The following is a 16,514-nucleotide window of genomic DNA, read 5'->3' on the forward strand; positions in this document are numbered from 1 at the left end:
TATTTTTTCTAAAAAAAATGGAGCTGTATCTGTGGGTGTATATGCACTTGTTCAGACAGGCAGCATGAAGAGAAACTGAAATGAATGTTCAGGGACTCAGCTATGCAGCTGCGAATAAAACGTTTTGAATGTGTTGTAAATTGCAATATACAGTTGTGACACTAGATGACAACTGTGAGCTATAGCAAAACGATTTTAACAAAAAGCATTTTCATAACGTTTTTAACATGTGTGTAGATTCCACTCAAGTCACTGTTTGTAGTGTTCCTTTTTGTTATTGTTAACATGTCAGTTCTGCTATTGTGTGTAATTGTTAAAACAGGTGTGGTTTTAAGACTATTTTAGTGGCCTTATCTAGATGGGTATGTGTGGAGAGGAAACTGGTATGTACAATGTGGTATGTCTATATAAGGTATCATTTGAAAGCTTTTCACAATCTTCCCTCCATAAAGCAATACTTTGTGTGAGTGGTCCTGTACAAGCTGAGGGGTACATCTCTCTTCCCTGATCCATGGTTAATTGCCCTTGGTCTATGGGAGCTAGGTGTAGTTCACAATCAGTACAAATATGTGACTAATGAACAAAAATATTCATATGCATTTCCTTTATGTGGCTTTGATGATAATCTGTGGTCCTGCAGATGTTGTTGGAACATACCTCCCATTGCCCCTGAATATTGGGTATGCTGGCCGGAGTAACGAGTGTTGAAGTGCGACAATATTTGGTGGGCCACAGGTTTCCCATTCCTTCCTTAATCCTTCCTATCCTCACCAGTTGCCCTGCCTTTCCCTACTGAATGCTGTTTTGTCCAGTTTGGCCTTCCTTTAATAAGTTGGAAACCATCTCCTTCTGTTGTCTTTTTCACTTCTCCATCTCCCATTGTGAAAAAAAGCAAACCATTCATCCCTATCCCTAACTAGTCAGTCATTCTGTGCTCTAATCATAGGTAAGCACTTCCTTCATAAGTAACTTGTTTATTTCTTATTGTTTGTTCAAGGGAACATTGATCCTAGCATCCTTGCCATTTGTCTTGGAGAGACCCAAGTGTGCAGAAACAGCAGTGATACTAGTAATATTCACTATTGAGTCTTGTAGTATAGATGGAAATGGTTCTGGTTCCTTAGCTTTGTAGCAATAGGAATCACTGTCGGTGCAGGCTTTATTTTGACATACCTAGCAGGTGTAAACTTGTTAAAACCTTTGCTCCAGAGTCCTTCACTTCAACCTGGAGAATGTGGTTTAAACCTGCAAGGCAGGGTGAATTTTCTATGTCAAGCTTATAAATGTTGCTTGACTTAATTTAACATCACTTTGACTGTGTAGTCACTTATTATTGCCAGTGTTGTGAAACAATTAAAATTAAGTAGCTGTGTGAGATAATTATCATGGATTGTGCAAAGTTTTCCCAAGAGTAGCATTGAAATCCCATCAGTTAAAACTTAGATTACTGTTGATAAGTATTATTCTTTTTTTAAAGAAAAGTAGGAATATATGCATCATTTATGGAAAAAGTCTTTTTCTCCCATCATCTTTGGTGAACAATGGTTAGCACATTGCAGATGAGTACTGAATACTAGCTGTTCCTTGAAGAATTAATTAATGGTATTTCTGCTGGTTATGCCATTATGTGAGTGTTGGTTCCTGACTTCATACTGATGCCTGACTTCATACTGGTGCCTTGTTCACTTCTGGGTATTTGATCTTACACGTAACACCAACATATCTTTAATATTCTGTGAAACACAATGCTTTTCAGTGCAGCCAGTTCTCATATTCATTTGCCAATCATCTAAGTATAAATATGTATTTGCATGTCTGAGCCAACCCTGAGGCAAATCAAGTCTTCCTTTGATATGCTAACTGTCTTCCATCCCATGGTAGATAGGTAGGCAGGATTTTTTCAACCTCACAAGCTATTTTTCAGAAACCTATTTTTTTTTGGGGGGGGGGAATATAACTGTGGATCCTTAGTTTGTAACTAATTTTTACAAGGACCTTATTTTCTTCTGAGCACGTGTTTGAAGAACCAGTAACATTGGCTGCTTCCACATCAGCCCAAAATGAGGCAAAGAGCTCCTTAACCCTGTCCAAAGTATGAGCAGCAAGAGATGCTTGGGTGAACAGGTTAAAATTGTCCTCACCAGAGACCAATAGAATCTTAATGAATTCATGAAAGCTTGGGTGGGGGTTCTAGTAGGTAGAGCAAGTGACCCTGTTGAAGCCCTTGGTATATCCGCTAAGTAAGGCCAAAGAAACAGGCTGGATGGCTGCTGTAGTGCAGGTGAAAGATGTGCTGTGAAGCTGACTAAGCACATCTGACAACATAACTGTGCCTACTCTGTTATGGTGAGAGCAGTGAAAAAGACTCACTTATTTGCCTCTATTGCATCCTCAAGTGGCTGTCCAGTGGAGCTTTTCAAATTGTCCGATGTCTGTTAACATCTACCCAGGACATGGAGTTTTAGACCCTCCATAGCAGGGGTCAGCAATCTTTTTCAGCTGTGGGCCGGTCCACTGTCTCTCAGACCGTGTGGTGGGCCGGACTATATTTTGCTGGGGGGGGGGGGAGTGAATGAATTTCTATGCCCCACAAATAACCCAGAGATGCATTTTAAATAAAAGCACACATTCTACTCATGTAAAAACACCAGCCAGGCCCCACAAATAAGCCAAAGATGCATTTTAAATAAAAGGACACATTCTGCTCATGTAAAAACATGCTGATTCCCAGACCGTTAGTGGGCCGGATTTAGAAGGCGATTGGGTCTTATCCCGCCCCCGGGCCTTAGGTTGCTTACCCCTGCTCCATAGCAAATTTGACACAACATCCACTGCAGTCTGCAATGAGGGGGCCAGTGCAAAAATCTGCTGCAGCGTCTTGGGGTCAGTTCAAGGTGCTGGTTTTGGTGTATAGCTTGGGACCAGGATACCTGAAAGGAGTGTTCGAAACTCAGATATATAAACTAGGCACCACATGCAGCCTTCAGCCTGGGTTATGGTCAAAGCAACACTATCTGCAAGATAGTCTTACCCCTTATATACACAATTGATCACTGCACTTTGTAGGTGCAGGCTTTTGGAATTCCCTCCTGTGAAATTTTAAACAGATATCCTCTCTGTTGTCTTTTCAGCACCTACCAAGACCAAGCATTTTAAGTGGATAACTTTCCCATTCTGCCAACTGTATTGAAATTGCTTTTAGATGTTTCAATTGTAGATGTTTCAGTTGTTTTCTTGTTTGTGTGCTCGCTTGTGTGATAATATAATAGACATTTCAGTTGGCCACTGCCACTTGTCTTTGTCTTAGCTTGTGCCTAAGGGGAGGGTTGTGCTTAAGGCCTCATGGTGTTCACCCTGCAGATTAAAGTGATTGAAAGAGACATAACCCATGTTTCATCTTGAGAGAAAGTGCCTGAGGTGTATATTGGTGTGTGTGTGTGTGGTCCTTTGGAGAAGGAGGGCCTGCTTGGCTGGATTTCGTTTTAAAAATTCCAGTTGCCTGTCCTTACTGTACATGCGTGTGAGATAATCTAACATTTTATTAACACATTGCATTTTAAGCCCCAAATCAATGTTGTTTAAGTCTAGTTTAACAGAATCTACTGTATCCTTAAGTTCAAATTATTGAACAGCTATCAGTCTCCTAAGTGAACTTTTACTGCTTGTTAAATAGCAGGTCCTCCCCCAGGTTAGTTATTCAGAATCGGAAAGCAGTTTGAAGTCTAACAGTGCCACTCTGTGGGCTAATGAAAGGATCCATACTAGAAAACTGTGTTTCCATCTTGGTGTTCATTTATTCATTTTTTACTTGAGCAGGGCTTCCGTAGGGATTGTGGTGCAAAGCAAATGTAATAAATAGGTAGTGTTAGTGTTCCTGCTCTTGTGCCACTTCATGAATCTTGGCTGATGACATGCGTGTGCATTTTCTGTACAGGTAGGTAGAATAGTTCATCTTCTGTCGCCTTAACAGAAAAATTATTTAGGGAATTTTTCCACCATTTGTGCTTATTTCTCCCCCCTGCCAGAATGTAACTCTTACTGTTGATATGACAGTTGCCTCTGCATTTCCATGGAAGGGTTGTCATAGCTTCCTGAACGACTTGTGTGTTGACACCCCCTTGGAGGTCTTAGCTATATAGATTTCAGTAAAGGGAGAATGTTAAAATTATTCACTGGGACATCATCTTAGTTAAATTAGTGAAATACCTTTTTGTTAATGAGTACTTGAGTGAAATAAATAATGGTTAGTAGGATGAATTTTTCAGTTACTCAACCTGGGAAATTGCGAAAAAATTGAAAATGCCACTGATGGATGGAGAAGAATCTGGAATGCAGTTGCATTTGTAAGATTCGGAAAAGAGTAAAGTCTTGTCATTATGAAGACAAAATGGCTATAGGTTGCAGCCATCACACCCCAACATGTGCTGCTTTGGAGGGCAGGGGAAACAGGTATGTAGAGCCAGGCAACTGTCAGGGAATTTTGGACCTTTAACCAGGATTTAAAGCAGACTTGCCAAAATCCTGCTAAGAGGAGTCTGGCTACTGTTAATCATAGCTAACATTAGTGCAGATACAATCCTAAATGTAAGGGGTGAATGACATTGTGTGATATAAGGGAACACACAAACCTGCAGCCCTCTTATTTATTAAGCATGGTTAAGAAATTGACAGTCGTACATCTGCACAAAACCTATTCAGATTACCAGGCTACACCTGAAAACCACCACTTCTCTTATTTCTAGTAATAGAATAGTACTGATAACTATATTACAAGTGCTGCAGTTGGCAATACCTCTTGTCATTCTAACGATTGAGAAACTTCAAGATGGAGTTTGTTCAGACTTACCTTTCTAGAAATATATACAGTATAGATAAGGTGGAACCATATTTTTGAATGTTATACATTTATAAAAGAAGTTCTTTTTATTTGTTTCTCATCTTTTTCCTAATTTACTTGGTAAATATATTAATTGCATAAATACATTGTTTCTGCAAAAACATTTTAAAAATGCGTAGGTTTTTTTTTTTTTAGTTTAGTTTCTAAATTGTGCTACCTCTATGCCAATGAAAACAAAACAGTAAAACCGAACGGCATTGTGGTAATCATCTAATCTAGTGGAAGTATATCTTCTGCCAGCAGCAGGATGCACTTGGCTCATGACCAGAAAGTTGCCATCTTCTGTTCTACAGCGTTTAGTTCCCAGCACTGTTACATTACCCATGTGGGCGTACTGTACAGTTCTCATGAGTCAATTTCTCTTTAAAACAAGGTAGGCTGCTGTTACGGCTGCAAAACAGAGCACTCAGACCAAGGTCTTCAAAACTAGAGGTTATTGAAAGGCGAAGAGCACTTTGCATAGCTATATGGTTTTGAGCAACCATAAGCCCATCATGCCACTTGAAGGCAACACTTTGTTTTTAAAAGGGAAAAAATAAAAATTTAAAAGCTTCTCACAGAAGCTTGTTAGCAGATCTGTAGCCTAAAAACATTCTGTGTCAGGAAGTGATATATCTTCATGACAAGCAGCCAGCTGGACTGCTTTAAAATGTGGGGGAAATTTGGGAAGTCCTGATTTTTCTGATTGAGAGAATTGTAATGGGTGTAGATTGTGAAGCATTCATTCTTCCTTTTTCTTCTTCTTACCATTTGTTTTTAATTATAGCTGTCTGTTCCTTGGACTGAGAAAAGGGACCACCTAGGAGATGAAGCTTTAACACTTCTTGCATGTAATCAGTAGGATGCTTTAGACTTCTTAGCTTTGTATTAATAACCTGCCTCCACTGGCCCTGCTCTGCTTGCGTCTATCTGGTCTATGTTGTAGGTTGACTCTTGTGCTTGTATGATAGGGCGCTGCTGAAACTGTTAGTGGTGACAATATTTGTCATGATCCTCAGGAGGCATTTCCAAGGCTAAAGGCACACTCCTAACTCGATTGACATACAATAAGGGTGCATAAAGTTGTGACCCACCAAATGCACCCCACAAGGTGTGCTTTGTGTCCTGCCAGGTGGCTAACAAATTGGGGGCAAGCAGGAAAAACAGCACATTGAACCCCCAGGGGTCTTTGTTCAGCTCGGAGGATGGCAAGTTAGGGAAACCTTTCTAAGCAATTACATGGAATAACTTTGGATATAATACCAGATTTAGAGCCAACAATTTTTGTCTAATGTGACGTGTGTGTTTGTGAGAGAGAGGGAGAGAACCCCTTCAGTGTGAAAAAGACAAAACAAAATGCAAAGAACCTGATATTTCAGTTATTTTGTTACACTTTTAAAACACATTAAATGTTTTACTATTAATAACATTTTTAAGGTGTCAAATGCTTGTCAGTCACCCCATTATAATTGTGCTCATTGGCCAGAACTCTGGATGGTGGAAAGAGGTTGTCTTCCCAACAAGTTGTATAGAGTACTGTCTGCCTGTTTTCCCTTGTATCTCAGCAAGCAAAAGAGCTAGAAACAATATTTGTTGGGTTTTTGGTTTTAAGTTTAAGCGTTGAATCTTTGAGGGTAGGGGTCTTGAATATCCCTGGGGTTGGGCGTGTATAAATCTGTAGAAATCATTACATATATTAAGAGTTTCAGGATGTAATGCTGCATAAAAAATACCGTTTTACTTATTTTATTAAAATTATAGGGAAATGGGCATTCACTAAAACACTGGTGTGTTGCCTAGTATAAATGCCATTTGTGGCTATAGGTGTGATTTAACAGGAGAGAATCATCAGGTGGGAGCAATGGGTGATGTTGTGCCTGGTGACATTTCCCAGTAGATGTTCCTACCTCACCTGGGTTCATTCTGCAGTTGAATCTCAGATGGAAGGAAAATGACAAATAAAAATGGCTAGGGGGGATTTGAAGGAAATAATTGGTTGGTCAGAAGGATACTTTTTGCTCTCCTGTCCCCCATATTAATGTAACATGTAATTGTTTCTTGTGGGTGGCTGCTAGGCTCTTGTTTGCACATAACACTAAGCTAAACCATAGCTAAGCATGAACGATCTAGTGTACAAAGTGAAAATAATGGCTTGTTCACTCCTTCCCTGATCTTGTTACTGCTGCAGTATCCATAGCTAAACCATGATCTGGCTTAGTGTTATGTGCAAAATTAGGCATGTGGGTTCAAATTTAATTTAAATTTGTTCCAGTGTTTTAACTTTTGCATGCTTTAAAGTATGTTTGTGCATTTTTCTCAATCTTACTGTTTTACATTCTTCTAAATCGCTTTGAGGTTTTTGCAGTTTAACAATAAGCCAGTTTATTGAATCTTATCCCCGTAATTCTTAATTTGACTTGAAGATGAGTGGGAAATCCAGAATTCCCTGAAATGACTTTGCTTTACATAATAATCCCCTGGAGAGATTGGGGCTTCAGCATGCACCTCTACTACTTCTAAAAGTGAGAAATCCCTTTGACAACATGTGGGGAGGATATATAACTATCCCATTTTTAATAGCAACACTGGGAATGTGCAAAGACATTATTGCATGAGCAAATACTTGAGCTTCAGGATAGCTCTCAAGTGGATTTCTGTGGTAAGCGCAGTTTGACCTTCTCCAGATTTCAATTACACAAAGTGGGTGGCGAACAGCCTACTCTTAATTTTGGGAAGAAAGGAATTTCCAGAGCATCTCAGCACTGGCTTCCCCCTCATGTCCACTCCCCTTAAGCCATGGGTAGGCAAACTAAGGCCCGGGGGCCAGATCCGGCCTAATCACCTTCTAAATCCGGCCCGCAGACAGTCCGGGAATCAGCTTGTTTTTACATGAGCAGAATATGTCCTTTTATTTAAAATGCATCTCTGGGTTATTTGGGGGGCCTGGCTGGTGTTTTTACATGAGAAGAATGTGTCCTTTTATTTAAAATGCATCTCTGGGTTATTTGTGGGGCATAGAATTTGTTCATATTTTTCCCCCTTCAAAATATAGTCCGGCCCCCCACAAGGTCTGAGGGACGGTGGACCGGCCCCCTGCTGAAAAAGTTTGCTGACCCCTTCCCTAAGCATTGTGTAAGGCTGAATGGCTCAGTGCAGTCACTTTAAATTTGGCATTTCAGCATGGAATTCAGCATGCTGAGATTCTTGGCTTTCAATTTCAAAAGCAAATTTCTAGGTTTGAAGGCGAGATTAAAAGTGTGCAGGGAAATGCCTGGTAGAACCTTAGAAGCCAGGTGAGGGCTGAGCAGCATCTCTGGTGTCCATGAACAGAGCTTCAATACCCTGCATGACTGTTTGCTTTTTACTAAGACTGGCAAAAGCAATATAAATTATGCAAAGTGATCAAATGTATACAAACTCACCTTTTTGAGGCACAAGACTTTGATTGTAATTTAAAAATAAATTAAACATCCCTCTCAATATAGTGAGTAGCTCTCTTCTACCTGCCATCCTTATGTCTTGCCTGCAGTCTGTAAACGATAAGTTGTGGGAAGTAAATAATGTATAGACCGGGCATTGAGCATAATATTCTATTAGGTTATTTGAAGTACAACTAGCTGAAAACTGAATAACAGTAGCAAAAATATTAATTGCCACTGAAAGGTGCGTACAGAAAATTCTCACGGAAAAAGCTGGTTTAACAAAACACAATGTGATTCTGTGGTGTCCAGGTTTCCCAAATTTGCACAGTTATTTGTATTTGAAACATTCTGGTCAACCTATATTACAGTGGTACTTTGGGTTAAGTACTTAATTCGTTCCGGAGGTCTGTTCTTAACCTGAAAGTGTTCTTAACCTGAAGCACCGCTTTAGCTAATGGGGTCTCCTGCTGCTGCCGTGCCCCCGGAGCACGATTTCTGTTCTCATCCTGTAGCAAAGGTACTATTTCTGGGTTAGCGGAGTCTGTAACCTGAAGTGTATGTAACCTGAAGCGTATGTAACCCGAGGTACCACTGTAGTTATAAAAAACATATAGTTAATTTGTAATTGTTTTGGAGCTTTCTCACTTCTGGAGTAATTACATCATAAGAAAATAGAACATACCGTATTTTTCACTCTATAAGACGCACCAGACCACAAGACGCACCTAGTTTTTGGAGGAGGAAAACAAGAAAAAAAATATTCTGAATCTCAGGAGCCAGAACAGCAAGAGGGATCGCTGTGCAGCAAAAGCAGCGATCCCTCTTGCTGTTCTGGCTTCTGGGATAGCTGCGTAGCCTGCATTCACTCCATAAGACGCACATACATTTCCCCTTACTTTTTAGGAGGGAAAAAGTGAGTCTTATAGAGCAAAAAATACGGTAAATTATATTTTTATTTATTGCAATAGATTAAAATCAATTAAAATATTAAAATTACCTTGCAAATATAAGCAATCCCTGATTTGCTTGGGGCTTGCATGACGGTGGAGTGTGCATAAGCCCGCTATGCCCCATTACACCGTGCCTCCATTACTCCCCCTTTCCGGCCACTTTCAGGTCGCCCTAATGCACATGTGTACAGTCACACATCAGCTGGATGTGAGTAAATCAGTCGATGCCTGATTTTTGTGTGTGTGTTTTTGTATATTGTTAAATAAGTATAAAAAGTGTAGTATAATAACTTTTTTTCAGGTGATGAATGTAAACATATGTATCCATTCCATTGGTTTGGGGTTTCTACCATGTGCGCATACATCTTTAAAAGCTGCATCATATACTTTTGCAGTGTGTGCAGAAGTACTTGAATTCTTACTTTTTAGGGCAGAACTCATTTTCATTTTTTTAAAAACCCCAAATCTAAGGTGGTCATTCTCCACTAGCATATTTCCTCTTATGAGCATTTCTGCAGGCCTTTGATTTTAAGCCTGTGCACAGGCCTTGTGCTGTTCTTGATTTATATACAGGCCCTAGATCTTGAGGGGCTGTACTTTTGCAGGCTTGCATGTCTCTAGAAGTGCTAGGTACACAGAGGCAAGCTTTGGTAGAACGAGCCATTCTTCTAGTCACCCATACGGTGGCATTTATGTATTTAAATGCCTTCCAGATGCTCCTTGGTCCTACAGGGAAGTAGGGGCATCTGTTTTGAAAGTATACATCAAAGCCTCCTGATGAAACCTGGGCATAGACCTGGGATATATTTATGTGTTATGCTTTTGTTGTACATTTTTAAAGTAATTGTTTGTTCAGTGTTCTTGTGAGCTGCTTTGTTTGTGGGCATTATTTGGAAAAGCAACATCTAAGTAAACTTGATGATTGTAGTTGTGATCAGTTCAATCCGTTGATCAGGGTCACTGCTGGATTATGCTGGAATGCAGAAATCTGTGAGGGAAGAGGGAAAGAGAGTAATAATGCAACCACCATTTTTTATTCAGATGCATATAGTTGCAAGATGACCTGGGATCAAGCTCGACTTTAGTCACAGACTCAATGAGTGATATTGAAACACTTGTGTGTTCATAGATTTGCCCATTGGACATATTTCATAGAATCATAGAATCATAGAGTTGGAAGAGGCCACAAGGGCCATCGAGTCCAACCCCCTGCCAAGCAGGAAACACCATCAGAGCACTCCTGACATATGGTTGTCAAGCCTCTGCTTAAAGACCTCCAAAGAAGGAGACTCCACCACACTCCTTGGCAGCAAATTCCACTGTCGAACAGCTCTTACTCTCAGGAAGTTCTTCCTAATGTTTAGGTGGAATCTTCTTTCTTGGAGACAACCCTATGGTCACAATTGTGCTCACTTGCTATCCTTACTAGTATTCCGCTTATATGTACTGAGGACACGATTCAGCACTGGAGGCGCATCAGTGGGGGCAGTTCTAAGTGATGTTGATGTGCGATTTCCCCACTACACATTGTTTGTGCATCTACAGTAGGGATGTTGAACCTGTGGCCCTCCAGATGATGTTGGAGTTCAGTTTCCATCAGCCCAGACAGCACAACCAATTCACAGATATGACGGGCAACATCTGAAGGGACATAAATTCCCCACCTGTATTTTTAGAGGGATAGCCTCTTACATTTCCACTAGTAAAAAAGGGGTGGGCTGGGAAGCTTTCATGTAGATGTACCTTTAAAATTAGAATAGCGCCTTCAGTATAAAGGCGAAACTTTTCACAATTTAAACATTCTGGGTAAATGGTGATTTATAGCTTATCAAATGTCAGTGAAACTGTAAACATGCTCTGACATTCTGGAAGCATAAGGTGAATTTGGATTACGGTACTTATCTCCCCTACAATGTATGGGCCCATGGAGAAGGTTCTGTTCTAAGTTCAGGTGATGTAACCGTGAGCTCCAACAGGTGCGGCCAGTATCTAACAGGAGCAAACTTTGGGTCCTGTATATACACAGAAAAGATGGCAAATGTTCCCTAAGAGTCAAAAGCTCAGGAGCTAGTGGCCTGTCATTTAATGTTATTCAGATGCAATTAGGTAGCCCAAGAAGACAAAGTTTACATGACGTCATGAAGTCAATAGAATGCACATATTCTTGCTCACTTGCCATTTCACCAAAGTAACAAGCTACCCATTGTTAGCTACTTTCTGCAGGCCTGGGATTCCAGTGTACAGTGGTACCTTGGGTTACGTAGTTGATTCGTTCTGGAGGTCCGTTCTTAACCTGAAACTGTTCTTAACCTGAAGCACCACTTTAGCTAATGGGGCCTTCTGCTGCCGCCGCGCCGCCGGAGCACAATTTCTGTTCTCATCCTGAAGCAAAGTTCCTAACCTGAAGCACTATTTCTGGTTTTTTAAAATATTTATTTATATTTTATGTGTGTTGGAAGCCATCCAGAGTGGCTGGGGCAACCTAGTCAGATGGGCAGGATATAAACAACAACAACAACAACAACAACAACAACAACATTGAATAGGACATCCATATTTTCATCGGAGAAATGTTGGAGGGGAGCAGGCCTTTTCTGCAATGGCTCCCCACTTGTGGAACGCTCTTCCCAGCAAGGCTCGTCTGGGTTAGTGGAGTCTGTAACCTGAAGCGTATGTAACCTGAGCTACCACTGTATGTTGTGGGGTTATTGTGATTGAGTAAATAATGTAGCACTTCCAAGGTTTTATTTATTTGGCCAAGAGTAAATATTCTCAAAGCAGACAACAGTGAAATACAACACAGTACAACAAAATCATCAATAAAACCAGTAACCATGCTAATGCAACAACATCCAGCCCCTTACAGCTACAACAAAAACCACCAGCAGAATAATAATAATAAATAAAAAGATAGAAAAAAGCAGTTCAAAACATGTGAGTCTTTAGCTGGCGTCAAAGAGGCATTGGGTGGTTTTTAGTTTGCATTGTGCTATACAGTACTATAATTCATGGTTTTTTCATTGTGTTTATATTTTTATTTTCACTTACTCTTGTGTTTTTGATCGGATGAGGTCTAAGAATGCAGCGCATAAGAACAATATGTTTCATAGTAACAGATGTTAGTTGCTTTCCTTTTTTTATTTATGATTATGTCTTATTAATTACCAGAATTGGCAAGCTCAGCGTGTTGGCTCTAATCAATTTTTCTTTTTTCTTCAGTGCCGAGTTAAAGCTTTTGGAAGAAGCTGCTGTCTCGGTCTGCAAGTCTTTAGGTAAGAGGCTATTTTGATTATGGCATTTATTTCCATGTTCTTCGTGCTGTCAATGTTCCTAGTAAATCGCACTGCTCTATATAAACCTTTATATCTGTGGTGCATTTAATATCTCCCATCTGTGCTCTGTACATGGGTTTTTAAAAACCTCTCTTCACTCCCAAGGATATATGAAGACATATTGTGCCCGCATGTGCTGTTTGAACATAAAGTTTTCACAGGTTTTTGCTTTATTTTGTGTTCTGTCACAGGAAGTGGCTTGGGTACAGCTTTATTAAGATGTAGTAGAACAGGTTGTTTTTCATCCCCTTTTTTAAAAAAGAAAAGGATTTTAAAGCACTGTTTTCAAAGGAGAATATGTGTGGGAGATAAAGCAGAGGCGGAATACATAAAATTTGCAATCAGTGTTAGCTGCCTTTTTTGAACTTCTGATGTTTGATCCTATCTAGAACATCTTTTGAATTTAAGAAGTGTCTTGATCAGTCAGAGGAAGGCATACTGGAAATCTTAATTATGAATTTTGAAATTTCTGTCCTGCCACATGGCTTCAAAAAGCTCTTAGACTGGCTTATAATATGGATTCTGTTTAACCGTCATGGCCACTAGCTGGACATGGCAGAACTGGATATTATGGGAGATATTAAAGTGGTTGTAACCTGTCCTAATTTTACCTGCAGTTCATAAATTTAACATATTGATGATGATAAAGATGACAAATGTTACAGCTGGGGTAGGGACAACAATTAAGTAAGAAATGCTGGTTCGACTTTGTGGCCTCTGTGCTGTCTCACATATAGATTCTGTGGAAACTTCTAAATTTGGGCTAGATTTAGACGAACGGCCTGTAGCACCCTCCATGCGTTTGCATATAGTGGTGTGGTGCTCTGCTTCCACTCAGTACAAATCTTGAAGCATCTCTTTTCATAGGCACCATTTATGCTCCCTAATATCTAGTTCCACGAAGCCATTGAAAAACACTTAACAATTTGAATTCTATAGAATCTTATGAATACTTGTGGGAGGCATATGTGGGAGGCTACTCCTGGAAGTTATGCCATGATCACGTTACATGGGCTCTCCAAAAAGGTTGCCCCAAAGGCCTGTATTGGCCCTGATCTCCAACTCATGGCATGGCCCCCTTGTTTGCTTACAGTTCAGATACTGGATTTTTCCCCTATGCAATTTGATTCTAAGCACATTCGTTAGGAAGTAGGTGCCACTGGGTTCAGTTTGGCTCATTCCTAGGTCAAGTAAGTGTACATAGGATCACAGCTGTAATGTTTGAACCTGAAGTGTAACCTGTACAATTCTTCCTCCTAGTGGAGAATAATCCTCGAACAGGAAATCTAACAGCGCTGATTAAAGTCTTCCTTTCTAGAACCAAAGAGTTAAAAATTTCAGCAGAATGTCAAAAGTAAGTGCAGCCTGTTTGTGGGTTTTGTTCACCTTTGCTTCACCAGCCTGAGTACGCACTAGGGAGCCAGCTGCTAAATTTTATTGTACTCAGAAATCAGCAATGTGACTGGCATACTACCCATCCTGGGTGCATAGCTAACTGCAAGTCTGGTTCTGAGTATTTCTAATAAACTGAAACTCTCGTGTCAATAAATATTGTACGCTGTGGGTTCTGAGACCTTGTAGACAGCAGTCCTGGCTAAATAAAGCAAGTCCCATTCAGACCTACACAATTGTAAAATGAAGGAAGATAGATTGGTAGAAGTTATTCCCTTTTTATCCATGAGTGTGCAGAATCATTGAATCTTCCTATTAGGTAGATTTTTCAGAAAGAAAAAAGTCTTCTGACAAATAAGGGACTTCCCCCATTGTGAATAGTTAGCTAAAAGTAGATTTTTTTATATAGATATTACACATCTATACCAGTTTTGAAGAATTCGAAAAATGGGAGATCTGAATAGCACACAGACTATTTTTCTGCACAGATAGAGCAGACCTTGATAGGGTAATCAAGGAATACGCAATCTACATTTCAGTCTGTGCTAGAAATAATCTGGGAGCTGTTCAGATTTCCCATTACCTTAGGGATCCCTGTCTCATGTTTATAGTGGGTTTATTATGAAATTTCACCAAAGTACTGTATCTTGATTTATGACCGTTTCTCACTTGCATGTCACTTTAAACCATAGTTAAACTAAACTCTGGTTTAAATGTGAACAGGTACAGTGCTGAAATGGTGGGCCCTTTGCTCTTCCCCTACTCCTGCTGGAAAACCAACCACGTTCTAGTTTAGTTGTCTCTGAACCCAGACTTGTGGTTTGTTTCTTGCCAGACAAACCATGAGTGGTAAGCAAGAACGAAGTCGTAGTCTGCTTGGAGAGAAACAAGCAATGAGCCCAGTTTTGGATGTAATGCTGAGCCAGACTTAGTTCCTGGCAGTGCAGAAGCAGCAGGAGTGGTGCCCTCTGTTTTTTGGTCTCCCTTCAGCAGGTCACGCTAACTAGTTTGCAATGCATCCTGACATCAGTAGCTAAAAAGGTCAGACAGTCGTTTTGCATTGTGTAACTAGCCCATGGCGCTGCCTTCTGTTTTTATTGGCCGCTGTCTGGCTCAGTCTGCTGGCAAGTTGAGCAACACAACATGGTTGCCGACATAATGGTGGATTGTAGAATGTACGTTGTTTGAACGATATCCACCTCAACTTTATACAAACTTCTTCCTACGAGTACTATGTGTCTGTAACATCAATAGAAGCGGAGGTTACACTCAGGGAGATATTTTGGGGTTGCAGATATAGTCAGCAAGGTATCCTGTGCACTAGATGTCTTTAATCTGATAACTTATTTCCAGTTAAACTGCTTTCATGTCTTATAATTGAGGGGATAAGGTATAATAATGATGGAAAGCAGCGGTGTCTTAACAGACTTTGCTGCTTGTTGCACAATAAATATTTGCTTGCATAAGGTTGTATTAATCCTTACACTCTGTGTACCCCTTACACAGAGTAGTGCTGTCCCAATTTTTGCTGAGGGTGGGGAAGGGGAGACAATAAAAATGGCTTCCCAATGCTTCTTTCTTACATTTATAGTCTGTGACTCAAAATTCCTTGGAGCTTAGTGTTTAAGATAATGATTTAGCAATTATTTTATGTGCGTGTTTTTTCCATCTACAATGTAGCAATCGCTTCTAATGTTGTGCCACCAGCTGTCTGGTTTGCAAAATAAACATTTGTTTTTCAGCTTAAGTGATTATTTTTAGGAGTATTTACAAACCAGCTTGATGAAGCTTTGCAGTTAAACCTCAATTTGTCTTAAATCCTGGGCATTATCTCTTGAATACACTACATTAGGATAGGATAGAAAATGTGAAATTCCATTTCCCCCGTTTTCTCCAACAAAATGGAATTTCTTGCATTGCTGAAAAGTGCTTCATTCTAACATTTCATTATGCAACTGGTGTAGAGATTTTTATTTTGAGCAGAAGGGAAGAAGTTCAAGGTACAGACATATCTAGAAACTAAATAGCACAGGAAAAACCTGAGACCAAACTCATGTTATATACAATAGTGATTCTTAGTATCAATACTGTTATTCTTCATGCCTGTTCAAAAATATCTATCTATTACCCTTTTATTGCATATTTTTGGCTCACACAATACCTTAGTTTTAATTCATACAAGGTAGCCTACAGGAGCAGTCCTTGGCTTGCTGCAAAGTAATTCTTATAACCAGAATTCTTGATGTGTTTGAGGTATGTACCATTGAATTTTCTGTTTCTCTTCTAGCCACCTCTTTATCTGGCAGACTCACAATGCACTGTTCATTATTTGCTGCTTGCTCAAAGTGTTGATCTGTCAAATGTCAGAAGAGGAGTTGCAAGTTCATTTCACCTACGAGGAAAAAACACCAGGCTCTTATGGTAAATGTTTAACAATTTTAAGGGAACAAATGGCGTCTCGCATATGCTGAAGACCTCTGTTAAAATCTGTCATAAAATATGTCACAACACAGTAGATGGGAAGATAAGATGGATCTATAGA

The 16,514-nt window shown here is 39.9% G+C and overlaps 1 protein-coding gene across 9 annotated transcripts in view; it reads left to right on the forward strand.

Moving 5' to 3' along the window:
• Positions 1-16,514, forward strand: part of DYM (dymeclin) — a 165,312-nt gene that overhangs the window by 16,734 nt on the left and 132,064 nt on the right. For all 9 annotated transcript variants that reach the window (XM_083402821.1, XM_083402823.1, XM_083402817.1 and 6 more), the window contains exons 4-6: positions 12,468-12,520; positions 13,841-13,934; positions 16,260-16,393. In XM_083402821.1, the coding sequence (XP_083258947.1) occupies positions 12,468-12,520; positions 13,841-13,934; positions 16,260-16,393 (281 nt within the window). The remainder of the gene's footprint in view (positions 1-12,467; positions 12,521-13,840; positions 13,935-16,259; positions 16,394-16,514) is intronic.

This window comes from Podarcis tiliguerta, assembly GCF_965153285.1.
Source record: "Podarcis tiliguerta genome assembly, chromosome: 11".
In the NCBI taxonomy this organism is placed as follows: domain Eukaryota; kingdom Metazoa; phylum Chordata; class Lepidosauria; order Squamata; family Lacertidae; genus Podarcis; species Podarcis tiliguerta.